Source organism: Rissa tridactyla, chromosome 3 (genome assembly GCF_028500815.1).
Source record: "Rissa tridactyla isolate bRisTri1 chromosome 3, bRisTri1.patW.cur.20221130, whole genome shotgun sequence".
In the NCBI taxonomy this organism is placed as follows: Eukaryota; Metazoa; Chordata; class Aves; order Charadriiformes; family Laridae; genus Rissa; species Rissa tridactyla.
Genome location: NC_071468.1, coordinates 35,509,550 through 35,523,296, shown reverse-complemented (window position 1 = coordinate 35,523,296; position 13,747 = coordinate 35,509,550). Strand labels below are relative to the sequence as shown.

Sequence of the window (13,747 nt, the reverse complement as noted above, 5' to 3'; positions counted from 1 at the left end):
AGTACTTTCCCTTTTTGTCCAAAGGGTTCCTTCTTGGACCTTTTTTTTTGTATATTATGGACTTCTTTGTTGTTACTGGAAACAAAGTGATGTTAAGAAAATGGGTGGTGTTGTGGTTTTGCATGCATGCCAAGTGGCTGTTAGTTCTTGTGGGCCCTGCACAGAATAGTCTAAGCAGTTCTGTGCTATCTATTCCTGGTGTGTGGTAAATGTTTTCCCCTTCTCAGATCACACAGAGAACATAGCTACTCTGCAAGTGGAGAGGATGGATTTTACACAGAGGGATGCCCTCTCATAAAAACGGCTAGAGTCAAGCTTGTGTACTACCTGTGCAGCTACACTAAGTCACTGTCAATGTACCCCCTCACTGTGGAAAGGAAAGAGGTTGTGTGTGTTTTGTCTTTGTAGCATGTGGAGGAATCCTCAGCTTTTTGCATTAACAAAGAAAATTGTTAGGTTTCCACTGCAGTCTTGTGACCCTTTGTGTGTTCTCGTCTGCTTGCCTGGAAGAGGTGACTATGGCTGATGCTGATCAGTGTGAGCCCAAGCCTTGTAGCCCTCAGTGAGCCATTCCAGTGAAGCTGTAACTGTCAGTGAGTTTAGAAATGAGATTGGAACTACAGCGGGTAGCAGGTAGAAGACGGTAGGATTGGAGCTACTGCAGACGGTAGCCTGCTAGGAAGAGGACTGTAAATGTTAAGGAATGTTACTGATGAGAGATGGTAAGGGCAGATAAAAGGGACCAGGAGGTTAAGTTTCCTCTTGTATTACAGTGCTAATTAGAATAGCTGAAGAGCTGCCTCCTGCTGTAGCTCCAGGCTAAAGCTGAACTTCTGCAGGGTATTCAGAATGTGGACTTGACAGCAAGCTCCTTCAGAGAGAGGCTTGTGAATAGTGTGGTGAGCAGAATTAGTGCCGCCTTCTATTTCTGGATATTACCTATATCAGTTTCTGCTTTGGAGCACAAGGTCTGTCTATTCCTACAGAGATTATCTGCTTGTCTCTGAACAGAGGGTGTGGTGAATTGAGCCACCTTGGGATGCTCTCTCTGTGGTAGCAAAGGATGCCCAGGTATTGTAGGCAAGGAGGGCTTAACTGTGCTGTTCAGTGCAGGGAAGTCTGCAAAACAAAATTAGGTTGCTGTGTCAGGGTGGTTGGAGCAGAATGATGGAGACTGGATTCCTGGTGTTGGACAGGAATGCAGGTGGGGAAGCAGTGACCCCTGGAGCCATCTAGAAAAAACAGCTGCCTTTCAGAGGTCAGTTACTGGTCTGCACAGGCATCCTGCTCAGTAGAGAGGTGGTTAAGAGATCTTCCTTTTCTGGGACACGGGGAAGACAAGGAACTTATTTCACTTCACTGGAGGGTCCTGACATTAGATAGTAGCCTGATGGTACAGCAGTTTGCTGCCGACTCCTCCGCTGGCACCTGGCCGTGGGTTGTTCTGCGCGTGCCTGGCTGTTTCCATGTGTTGTGCTAATAGGTGACTGACACCAAGTTTCCTTTCTCATGTTTCAGGAGCTGTTGGCCAGATGCTGTTGGATGCTGACAGGGGAAAGCTGATTAGGAGACAAGCGGACAGGAATGTTTGGACACGTCGTTGCTTTGGATCTGTGCGTCCTTGTTTGAGTAGCCTGGAGGTACTGTGGGTATTTGTCTCTGGAAGTTCTCAGATCATGAGGGTAGGTTTCAAATCGTGGTATCTTTTCCAGGTAGGTGGGAATGAGATGGCAGGTAGCATAGTTGCTGGGTCTGAGATAGGAAGCAGGACAGTCCTGTTTGAGCCTGAGGAACTGGGTGCTGAGAGACAGGGAGGCCTTTGGCATGTTCGTTCTGAGCACCTCTGCAATGGAAACTTGTGTGGACCTATGGGTGCAGCTGTTCCTGGAAGCCTCTGCTTGTCTGCCAGCCCATGTGGCTGGTGGTTTTGCCTTGATGCTGAACCAGCTCGTCCTGGGAGTTGGTGGAAAAGCAGATTCAAACTATGCTGGCCTGGTTCTTCCTGAAGGTGCACATTCTCCCTCTCTCTCTTTCTCTCCCTGTACTTTACAGCTTTGCCCCACAGAGCAGTTATGCTGTTGTGAAGCTGTTTTTTCCTCTGCTAGTTGAGACCCGACTATAGCATTGTAGTAAGGAAAGGGGCCAGACAGCTTGTTGGGGCAGGGCCAGCACTGGGGCACCTCTTCAGTTTGTTTTGGCAAAGTTTGAGTTTGCGTGGTCCTGGTTGCCTGCCTGCTCATTCACCTTCAATCTGGCTCTCCTTGTGTACCTACAACTGCTCCACACCCTGTGCTGCTTCCCGCCTCCCAGGCTTGTTGCAAATGACAGGGGAAAAGCAGCACAACAGCAGAAGTGCATCAGGGAAGGGAAGACTCCACTGCAGTCTCTCTCGTGCCAGTGGCAGTGATGGCCACAGAGCTATGCTTTTACAGCTGGCTCCCAGATCAACCCAGTTCTCTTCTTGTAGAGATGGGTACCCGGGGCTTTGAACAGAGAGGAAGGTTGTTTTTGAACTTTTGTTGTATCCCTGGTTGTCTGGACGCTATTGTACAGAAGCCTGTTAGCAGCAAGGTAGAGCATGGCATGCTGCTTGCTGGAAGTCAGGGAGTAGCTTTCCTTCCTCTCCTGTGGATGTGTGGGTTATCGCAGCTGTAGGCACAAGGACATAATATTTTGGCTCAAACAAGAGTCTGATAAATGCCAGCTCATTTGTAGGTGAGAAGCACTGACTTAAAAGGATGAGTGAGGTAATTGTTAGCATTACCAAGCTTTTGTACAGAAGACTTCACAGTTAGCATCCCTCTGCAGTAGCGGGGAAGATCAGATGGGAGGGTCTCATTTCACAGGAGGTTTGTTTAGTCTTTCCTGGAACCAAGGTTCTTTGAAGCTATTGCTTCATGAATTTTGAGTTTGTGTGGTCCCAGTTGCCTGAGTGCCTTGGACATGCCCTTGCCAGATGCCTTTCCAGCTCTTGCTGGGCTATGTGGCCCAGCTATCCTAAGCTAATTTAATTCACTTTCAGAAGATCTGATGTGGATTGGGGCAGGTACCTGGAGTTAGATGACTATCCAATTGTCCTTGGTTATAAACATTCCCTATTCCTTACATATTTATGGGGTGAGATTTCAAACTGTCTGTTTCGATGGATGCTAAACTATTTGTTTCTCTTCTTCAGAGCGTCTGAGTGAGTGTCCCTGCTTCATGAGGCTTCGACTTTGATCCCAGGCTGGTAAGTGCTCGGGTCCTTGTGGGCTACAGAAATTATTGTGATTTCGCCTTGGGATATTTGCATGCTCATCTCTTGTCCTTAGCCTGACAGGAATTGACAGTCCCCTAGATCACCTGTTTGGTGGTGGGGTGTTGACAAACCTGCTTCTGGTCAGGATTTCAGCATTCCTCTTTGAAGAGAAATGTCTTCCCAGCAAGTCAGACCCATCTGTTTTGCTTGGGGATGCAGTGGAATGTGCATTCGATATGCTGGATGTGATTTTTTTTCTAAAGTATTAGAGATCTCTTCACCTACTTGAGCCTTTTTAGGAGATGGGACCTTTGAGGGAATGACTGCAGCAAGGGAGAGTTTCCAGCATTCTGATGGTGGAGATCTACAGGTTAGTCCTAGGAAGTTGTTCATGTCTGTGGAAAGGCATGAGAAACTTTTGTGAGCTTGTGTTTTTAGCAGAGTGGAGGACAGCTTGCAAATGTTCCTGTGAAGTGTAAAGCCTGTTGTGGCTTGGAACCACTCTGTGATTAGTGCAGACACTTCACACTTGCCAGTTCTCAAAGGGGACTTGGTCTAAGTGTCAAGAAGATGCTGCTAGTCAAGAGATGATATGAATTGGAGAGAATACTTGGGGCTCCATTTAGATGCTTAACATGTAAATCCCCACTGGCCAGAACACAAAACAAGTGAAGTCTGCTAGGTCACTGGCCCAGTGGTATCCATTGACTGCCTTGAAGGTATGTGAATGGGGGTCAAATGGCCCTGCCTGTAGAAGAGGGGAGAGGGTTATCTGAGTTGAGGTAGGTCCTGCACTTTGAAGTGCTGCAGGTCAGGTGCTGAGGATTGCAGAGGTGAGTATTAGGATCCAGGAAGGGAAAGGGGAATGAGAAGTGGGTGCCTACCCCAAATATAGAGGGACTATGAACGATGTATGTGTTGTCATTGGGGAAAATCTGGTATTGGGCTCTGCAGAGACTGCTTGGCATCTCAGAGACTTCTTGTCTTGTGTACAATGGGGTGGTCAAAATCCTGTCTGCCTGGGGAGAAGTCTTCCTGTTCTTCACTTCAGTCCCAAAGTGGTGGAAAGGAAGGAGATTATTCCATATGTACAAGATAGCTGCTTTCCTTCTACCCCATTTTTTGCTCTTGTACTGCTACTTGTCCTGCAGCAGGAAGAATCCTGCCAGCATGGCTTGGATAAAGGGACTAATCTGGTCTTTCCACTAGTGGTACTGCTGCATGTTGCAAAATCTGGCCTTAGGTACCAAAATCAATGGCATTGCTCCCTAATTTGATGCCACCTGTGACTTGGGGGTGGTCTTTGTCTTTTCTGACAGAGTGAGCAGTTATAATGGTATGGGACCTCCTTCTGACAAGTCTCCTGTGGTCTGCTCCATTGGGGTTCCAGTGTAAGCCAAAAACTTCTGGATTTGGGCTCTTTAATGGCTGGAGTCTCCTCCCACATAGTCCCTGCTGACAGTGACAGCACATGATCAATAACTCCTGCTCCAGCTGTCACTGCTGCCTGTAAGGCTTGCAGTTTCCATATTGGAAAAGGCCTTTCCTAAAGAGCCTAATCAATACGCTGCTGTGAGGTCTGTTCTCGTTTGCTATATATAATCTGGACACACACAAACTACGTGAGTGAGCGTGTGTAGAGGGGGGGAGAGGATGTGCCAGCCCTCTGCTCTCACTGGCTCGGAGAAGGACACAGCTACCTCTTACGTTGCTCCCTCTCCTGCGGCTGCTGCTCAAGGCTTGTGGACACATCCTTTCCTTGCTCTATTAGCACTCTGCATGGGGACCTGCTCTGGGACTCCAGGGGAGCTGAATTCCTGCTGGGTCACTTCTAGGGTTCGATGGAGCGCCTGTGACTCTCTCTTCTGTGCACTTTCTGCTGTTGGTAGGTAACCCGCTTTTGGAGCCACGCAGGTGGGAGGATGTCGAGCACAGCTCCATCAAAGAAGCCTTACCGCAAGGCACCCCCGCAGCATCGTGAGATCCGCCATGAGGTACCCATCATTCGTGACGACCAGGACGGAGTGATCTTGGCCGAGCAGAGTCAGGTAACAGCTTGCCGGGTGGCAAAGGGCTTAACACCATTGCACCAGCAAACAGGGTTTAGTTACACCGAGGCAGGCCAGCTCAAGCAGGCAGAGGGGTTTGGGGTTTGCAACCTGAACTTCTCTTCATCGTGGTCCCTGGAGTCCAGCAGTGAGAAGGAAGTGACAGGGTGCAGAGCAGAGTTGAACATCAAGAGCCAGACTGTCTCGCCAGGATTTCCACGTGGTGGGAAGATGGGGCAGCAAAGTGGGAAGCAATGCCCAAACCACAGTCATGGGCACCTCGGCAAATTTGTGAGCCGTAGCATGGAGACAGTTGTGGTGTGTGGAGATGAAAGACACCATCCCACTTGCTCTTTGAAGAGCAGAAGCCTGGAACGCTCACTTATGTTTAAAGAGCCTCCTGAAGTCCTGACACCAAGGAAGTTTCGGGTCTCCTCTACACACCTGCCTCTCAAAGGGATCCTGAAGCAGACCAACATGACAGGCACATGCCCTGAGAACTTACGCAAGTCCCGCTCAGTAGAGACGCTTTCCCGTGGCCGTGGCTCACGCAAGTACAGTGATCCTCAGATCTGCCTGAGCCGTAGGGAGAAGCACTCACTGGAGCACAGCAGCAGCGGTGCCACTGACTCTGTCAAGCGCAGGGAGAAGATCACAGAGGAAAAACTGCAGTTCTCCAAATTCCTGGATGAGATTACCCAGCGGGTGCTGAATCCCATCCGCTTGCGCTCAGTGGGAGAGACCAGGGGAGCAGAACAAGAACAGAACTCTCCCCTTTTCCCCAGAAGCTCTGTGCCAGAAAGCCAAGGGGAAGGTCACCTGCAAGGGGTCAAAACCAAGCGTGCAGCTGAAAGAACCCCCTGCCCAAGCAGAAGAAAAGCAGAAAAGAAATGTGAGGGGCTGGGAACGGCTTCATGCCAGAGAAAGTGTGCCAAGGAGGCTGAGAGAGCTTCCAGACTAAGAAAGAAACCCATCCCTGGGAGGAAGGACAGTAAGGAAAAACTCCTTTCCTTGGAGAGAAGGGTAGTAGATCTGTGTCAGTATGAGCTGCAGCAGCTGGCAGACCAGGGGCTGGCAGGGACATCCTCTGGGCAGCAGCACTCACTGTCTTCATGGAAAAGCAGTGCAGAGGGCAGAAGGGATGAAAGCAGTGCCTGTTCACGGCTATTACAGCCACACCATCTGTGTGCTAAACTTGGGCAGAAGCGTGCAGTGGAGCCGAACTACTCAGAGAAAGGATCCTTCTCCACTCCAACACGCTGGAGTCGGGAGGAGGGGCCTGCCCCATCTAGATCCTCCCCTTCCTTCAGTCTGGCACTAAACAAGGTAGGTGCCAGGGCCACCTGCTCACAGATGGGGGGCTCAGGTCTCACAAAGGCCAAAGCCCCCACTTGGATCTCATCTAGTCTGTAATGCCAGTGGGGAGAGTGAGAGCAGGCCCCCAGAGCTCATGTTGTGGGTGCTTAATCACCAGAAGCTGCTCTGTTGTGGGTGCCACTCATGGCTGTGCTCCAAGTTGGGTATATCTTCCTGGGAGGAAACAGCTTCCCTTTGGCCCCGGGAGTTAGGAAGATAGGAGCTGGTGCTGTTCCCCCCACTGCAGACTTCAGAGGTGTTTGCAGGTTGGAAGCCCTCCAGGCTGCAGGGTAGCAAGCGTGTGCAGGGGGCAGGCAGTCCTGTTGTCAGGAGGTGTTGGGATGCTCCTGGTGCTTTGTGTGTGCCTTGTGCCTGGCTGTCTTGGGGTACTGGATCTTTGTATGATGTCTGTTTTAGGTCTTTGTAAGCCTTTTTCTCTTTTCTCCAGCCTACTTAGGGGCCATCACCTCATTTTAATAGAAATTGCGTTATCCCCTTTGCCTGGTCACTAGCATCTGCTGTGTGTGTATTTGTATGGGTAGGGGAGGCAGTTGCTAGATAATTCTGCATGAATTAACTGATTGCCATGTGGGGTCAGGATGTAAGAAAAGAATGGATTGAGGCTTTCTTTGCCTTTAGGGACAGGAGGCTGCATGCAGGTGGTAAGGACCATTCTTTTGAAGTGTGAATTGATGAAGGAAGCAGCCCCATGATGTCTTGGGGCCAGGACTGGCATTTGCCTTCTGTAATATTGCTAACAGCTCAACAACCTCATCCACAACTCTCTGTGGCATGGCCTTGCAGCACAGAGCTGGCTGTGACACTTAGTGTTCAATCTGAACTGTGGCAGCACTTTGGGTTTGTGCAGTGCTGTTGGTACCAGGCACCAAAAATAGTCTATGGGCAGCTTGGACTTTGTGAGAATGGTCACAGTCTTGGGCATTCACAGAAATTGTTGTTGCTTCTAGTGCTAACTAAATCTCTCCCAGCTGTGCTGACTGGCAGCAGACATCTCACGGGTTAATACAGAATGCAAAGGAAGTGAGAATAGCTGAGCCATGTGCTCTTGTCACTGTACTGTGTCTTCTTGTTCTGCAGGTCCCTGCTCCAGCCATCTCTGGGGATCTTGCCCAGAGTGTTAATTTCTTTCACAGGCTTGTCTGACCTTTGATGTTTCTTATGCTATCCCAGAATAGTTAGAGTGGCTAGTTTCAGGTCTGCAGAAAGAAACCTTTTTCACAGCACAGTCTGGATGGTGTAAATTGTAAACATGTTTTTTCAGCTCCCAAATGAGTAATTCTTTTGGTGGGGCTTCAAGGGTGTTGTGATTGCTGTGGTGACAATTTAATCCTCAGTGTGTGCTGGCCTGTGAGATTCCTGCTACCCACTAACTGTGGATGTGGAAGAAGCTGAAACACCAGCTAAGGTGACGATGTTACAAGAGATGCTGAGATTGCACCATGGGAGACTAAAGTTACCTAACTTGTGTGGTGGTTTCTAGTCGAGCTCTTCTACCCTGAACTAGAACACATAGTCTGTCTTGGTATCAGACAGCTGAGCAGCGTGTACAGATCCTAGCAGCTCTAAGCTTGCCTAGCATGACCTGCCACATCAGGTGAGGAAGAGTCACAAGTAGGATCTAGCAATCAAGACTCTGACCTTTAGTACAGTGTGAGAGACCAACTCCTCTGAAAGAAATCTCACAGCTGTTTTCTTCCCTGTGCAGGAACCCTTGACGGATGCAGAAAGGATGAAGTAAGTGTCCTGCTCCCCCTTTGTGCCTGTCATACTGCAACTGTGTGGGTGCTGATTCCTCACATCCTGCCTGTGCCACCTGCACAGTGAAGCTGATGGGACCTGCAGGCTTCCCTCAGATCTTCAATCTTCTTGAGGCCATGTGGGCAGAGCTTTAGTCTGTGCCTTGCCAACCTCTGCCTTGCATGTCTCTCTCCCTGGAGGAGGAGGGAACATAGACTCCCCCAGTGCAGGTGCAGGGAGAGGAGTTGGTGGGTGTGAAAAAAAAGTAGGAGATAAAGCCTTTAATACAGGTGGAGAGAAGAGTGCCTTTTTTAACTCTTCTTATTGTTGCCACAGTTTTGGTGTAAGCCAACAGAAGGAATACACAGAGGCCTGCTGCTGACAGGGTGAGAGCTGAGCCCTTTGCTGGTGGTGACGTGGGACACCAGACAGCTGCTAGCACTGAGCTCCAAGCCATAGTGAGGAGCAAGGTTGCACTGCCAGAGAGAAGCCATGCTTCTGGGTTTTTCTGAGCAACTGAGCACAAAGGAATGAAAAACAACAGGAAATCCTTCTGACCACCAGGAATGTCTTGGCTGGGGAAGAACAGAGCAGTTTGTTAGAATGGGGTTGACTGGCAGCTGTGATCACATCTGTACATGCACCTCACTGCCTCTGCTTCTAGGCTTAAGGTTGTATGGAGTCCTCTCTCCACCATGTATTAAAGGTGTGAGGGCTTTTGAACAGTTTCAGGGGAGAAAATTATTTTACTCTTTCTGCCTTCAACTCTTCTAACCTGGACTGGGATAAATTATTAAGTGGGTTTCATTCACCAGTGAGGGACACTGGAGCTGCGCAGCTCATCTGGCTAGTGGGCTTTATCCAAGCTCTGTAACCCGAGAGGGAGCTAGGAGCCATGGCTGGCCAGCTGGCATGTGCTTCTTTGCCCCTGGTCCAAGAGAGTTTGGGTCTCCCTCTCCTGACAGTGATGCACCTTTCGCTGTGTGTGCTGGAGCCTCCTGCCAGTTCAGTTCCTGACTTTGTGGGGCCCTGGACCCTAGAGCAGGGCAGTAGGGTGGAGATGCTGGTGTGGAGTACCCCTTGTGCACTCAGTGGTACCTTGTTCCTGTGTGCCCCAGGCTGCTGCAGCATGAGAATGAGGAGCTGCGCCGACGGCTGACATATGTGACTAACAAAATGGAGGCGATGGAGAGGGAGCTGGAGTCAGGTCAGGACTACCTGGAGATGGAGCTGGGCCAGAACCGTGAGGAACTGGAGAAATTCAAGGACAAATTCCGTAGGTATGGAAAACAAAACAAGAGGGATAGAGCTAGAGAGGTCCTTCCCACCAAGGACTCCCTCAGCTGGTGTGAGCAGGCTGTGCCGTGTTGTGTAAATCAAAGGCATGCTGCATCCTCAGAAAGGTGCACCCCCAGATGGTAGGGGAGTTAAAGGCTCTGCAGCCATTACTTCCTCCAGGGTATAGTGTAGGAACGCTGCCAGCACAATGGGCTGACAACAAAAGGGAATTCTTCATCTATTGGATATAAGACAGGATCCAGCTTGGTTGGTTGCCCTACACGTGCAAAAGGAGCCACTGATGGCTGCAAGAAAATACATCACTTTACCTGAAGAGTACCTAAGTTAAATCTAGTCGCTGGTCACATGCTTCTATGTGACATAGCTTAGAGGAGTCCTTCAAAGTCATTCACACCCTCCCCTGTAAGATCCTTTCACTCAGCCAACGTCATCTTGCCTACAGTCACTTGGGGTCTGAAGGCCATTATGTAGCAGAGGTGAGGCATAGTTAATATGCCTGGTTGTCTTAGTGAATACCAGTCTTTCTGGAGTCAGTTTGCTTGGCAGCTATGAAGGGAACTTGAGTAGGTGCCTGAGATCCATTCGGATGTATATTTTGTTTCTGTAGGTTGCAGAACAGCTACACTGCTTCCCAGAGAACCAACCAAGACCTGGAGGAGAAGTTGCATGCCCTGGTAAGTGCCCTATTAAGTCACTACAGAGAGGAGGTGGAAGAGACCTATGTGTTAGGACCAGATGGGGAAAGGGGCCCTGGCTTTACCCAGCAGATGTGGCAGTGGGTGAGGGGTGAGATTCTGGCCATGACCATCTACTCCCCATTCCAGCTAGTGTCATGAACTAGTTTCTTGATTTATTGAGCCCCTACTTGTTTATGCACATGAGCTTTGGTTCCCCTCAACATAATTGCATGATATTCCGTCATGTTGCTTCAGTCCCTCTCAAAGGGCCAGGGTTATGTCAGCCAGTTTTGGGGTGGTCATCCTGGGAGGATGGGGGCAGTCAGAGCAGAGCCAATGTGCGTGTATGTCTGTTGTGTGCATTCATAACACTCATGGCTGTTTCTTTTCTCTCCCTCTCCCTCTTTCTCTCTTTCTCCTCCCCACGCTGCCGCTGGCACACGCTGGGCGCACTCACCTCTCAGGCCTCTCTCAGCCAAAGCTGGATTTTTGCAGTTGCGTCTTTTCGTTTGTGTGTTTTTTCTTTTTCCTCTTTACGTGTCTCAGCCTGTTGGTTTCATTGCCAGTCCCACATACACCATCCCAGATGGAGGGGCCCCAGCCCTCGTCCAGCCAAGGGCTCACCTGGTATCCAGCAGCTGCCCGCAGATGCAGCAGGTCCTAGCTTGCAGTGCTCCATCTTAAGAGCGTTTGACTCTGAGCCAGCTGGAGCATGGCGTGCTGGGAAGTGGTGCCCATAAACTGTGGCACTGCACAAGATGTGGATGGCTGTGAGCCTCGTTTGCTCACTTTCCTTTCCCTTCTGGGCTGTGAGCAGGCAAGTCGAACAACTGAGATGCTGATTGCCTCCATGTAGTTCAGGAGGAGATTTTTTTGGTTCTAGCGCTTGACTTTCCTGGGTTAATATTCATTGTGCTGGTGCCTGAAGAGACTACATATGGGAAGCATTGTCCTCCCCTACTGCCTTGTGTGTCACTTTGATCTACCCCTGATGCATAGCTGGGCCCTAGTGGTCACAGCCTCAGAGCACCCTTGGGCAGTGTTGGCAGAGGGCTGGCTTGGTTGTTCTGAGCTGTTGCCACTCTCAGCTGTTACATCTGGGTCTCTATCTGTCCTGTACCTGAACTGTTAGGGAATCTGAAGAGGCAAGGTATTAACTGAGCTCCAGATGAAGCTACACGGGTCCTTTTTCTTACTAGAGCAAGGCTTAAACTCTTTCAAGATGGTATCCTCTCCCTGCCAAACAAACCTTTTGTCCATTCAGCATTGACTGCTGGATCTTTATGGGACATATTCTCGTTCTGTTGCCCTGGAGAAGAGGGCTGGGTATCACAAGCTCAGAGGTCTTTGCTGCCAGTAGCAGGACGGGACTGACTGCTCAAAACAACTAGCTTTCCACCAGACACCATGTAAACCAGTGCAGAGAGGAAACACGATTGTGCTGCAAGAAGAGATACTGCATTAAGGAGGTTCAAACTTAGCCTGTTGTCTCTGTAACTAGCAGGGTGGCTGGCTCTGGCCTTTGGAGTCCCTTCCTTGGTAAAGAGCCAGGCTGTCCCCCTTGTCTGTCTGTCTGGAAGTTTTTGTATCCCAGCTGAACATGTCATTGTGCTATGCTTGGGCTGAGGTGGGTGGTGAAGCCAGACTCCTCTGTGCTGGGGAGATTCATACTTCATGTTCTTGCATCTCAGATTAAAAAGGCAGAGATGGACCGCAAGACGCTGGACTGGGAGATTGTAGAGCTCACTAATAAATTGCTTGATGCCAAAACCACCATCAATAAGCTGGAGGAGCTCAATGTAAGTAACCCTCATTGTTACTTAATGTAAGTCACCCTCAGTAAGTTTGCAGGTGACACCAACTTAGGCAGTGTTGATCTGCTTGAGGGTAGGAATGCTCTACAGAGGGATCTGGACAGGCTGGATCAATGGGCCAAGGCCAGTTGTATGAAGTTCAACAAGACCTAGTGCTGCATCCTGCACTTGGGTCACAACCACCCCATGCAGTGCTACGGACTTGGGGAAGAGTGGCTGGAAAGCCGCCTGGTGGAAAAGGACCTGGGGGTGTGGGTCGACAGTGGGCTGAATATGGGCCAGCAGTGTGCCCAGGTGGCCAAGGAGGCCAACAGCATCCTGGCTTGTATTAGAAATCGTGTGGCCAGCAGGGCTAGAGAAGTGATTGTACCTCTGTACTCAGCACTGGTGAGGCTGCACCTTGAGTGCTGTGTTCAGTTTTGGGCCCCTCACTACAGGAGGGACATTGAGGTGCTGGAGCATGTCCAGAGAAGGGCATCGAAGCTGGTGAGGGGTCTGGAGCATTAGTCTTATGAGGAGCAGCTGAGGGAGCTGGGATTGTTTGTCCTAGAGAAAAGGAGCCTGAGGGGAGACCTTCTTGCTCTCTATAACTACCTGAGAGGAGGTTGTAGCAAGGTGGGGATTGATCTCTTCTCCCAAGTAACAATAGGACAAGAGGAAACAGCCTCATATTGTGCCAGGGAAGTTTAGATTAGGAAAACTTTTTTACACAGAAAGGGTTATTAAGCATTGGAACAGGCTGCCCAGGGAAGTGGTTGAGGCACCATCCCTGGAGGTATTTAAAAGATGGGTAGAAATAGTGCTGAAGGACATGGTTCAGTGGTAACTTGGCAGTGCTAGGTTAACGGTTGGACTTGATGATCTTAAAGGTCTATTCCAACCAAAATGATTCTGATTCTAAGTGTCAGTCTGCAAATGGCTGTGGAAGTGTGTGAGGTGTGGGCTTTTCCTCTTGTTCTTGTGTAAAGGAGCGTGTGAATGACTTCAGTGTGTATGAAAATGTGAGAGCTGCATACAACAGTAGGGACAAACAAAAAAGGGTCTGAGGGGTTATGCAAGGAAGAACTGATCTTTGAGTTTGATGTATTTGCTCTTTTGAGCTTAGGGTTTGACCTGAGTCCAGGCTGCACCAATGGAGGGATCGTTTACTCCAGAGCTGGGGGGGAGCTGATGCCTTTTCTACACCATTAACATACAAGTTCCTGGATCCGGCGTTTCTGTTTTGTTTTTGTTAATTGGTCTCAACTCCCTCCAATCTGTCTGTCTGGAAAATGCTTGACATCAGGCGGTGTCTTCAGGCATGACCGAGAGCGCTGGGATGGAATAGCAAATCTGGTGGGACCTTTGGAGCGTATTAAAATCCCCAGAGGGAGAGGGGTTAGATACACTGACAGAGTATATACCTGGAGCAAGGGCTGGAGTTGAAAGGGACACCTTGGCTGAGTTGTAAGAAAATAACACAGGGGTGTGGAGAGGAGGGAATGGCAGGTGCCCTCATGAGCGATTCATCAGATTCCTCCTCCTGTTTCTGTTCAAGTAGCATCTGGTCAGGTTGCA

At 49.7% G+C, this 13,747-nt stretch overlaps 1 protein-coding gene across 12 annotated transcripts in view; it reads left to right on the top strand.

Moving 5' to 3' along the window:
- The window catches only part of TJAP1 (tight junction associated protein 1), a 42,828-nt gene that overhangs the window by 23,222 nt on the left and 5,859 nt on the right, over positions 1 to 13,747 (top strand). For 3 of the 12 annotated variants that reach the window (XM_054195034.1, XM_054195036.1, XM_054195042.1), the window contains 8 exons: positions 1,519 to 1,613; positions 3,176 to 3,229; positions 5,128 to 5,286; positions 8,369 to 8,397; positions 9,519 to 9,680; positions 10,307 to 10,373; positions 10,841 to 10,870; positions 12,068 to 12,175. In XM_054195034.1, the coding sequence (XP_054051009.1) occupies positions 5,161 to 5,286; positions 8,369 to 8,397; positions 9,519 to 9,680; positions 10,307 to 10,373; positions 10,841 to 10,870; positions 12,068 to 12,175 (522 nt within the window). In that variant the 5' untranslated portion in view covers positions 1,519 to 1,613; positions 3,176 to 3,229; positions 5,128 to 5,160. Of the gene's footprint in view, positions 1 to 1,518; positions 1,641 to 1,663; positions 1,683 to 3,175; positions 3,230 to 5,127; positions 5,287 to 8,368; positions 8,398 to 8,449; positions 8,631 to 8,736; positions 9,072 to 9,518; positions 9,681 to 10,306; positions 10,374 to 10,840; positions 10,871 to 12,067; positions 12,176 to 13,747 lie in introns of those variants that run through there. The other 9 variants (XM_054195035.1, XM_054195037.1, XM_054195043.1 and 6 more) reach the window with 6 other exon arrangements.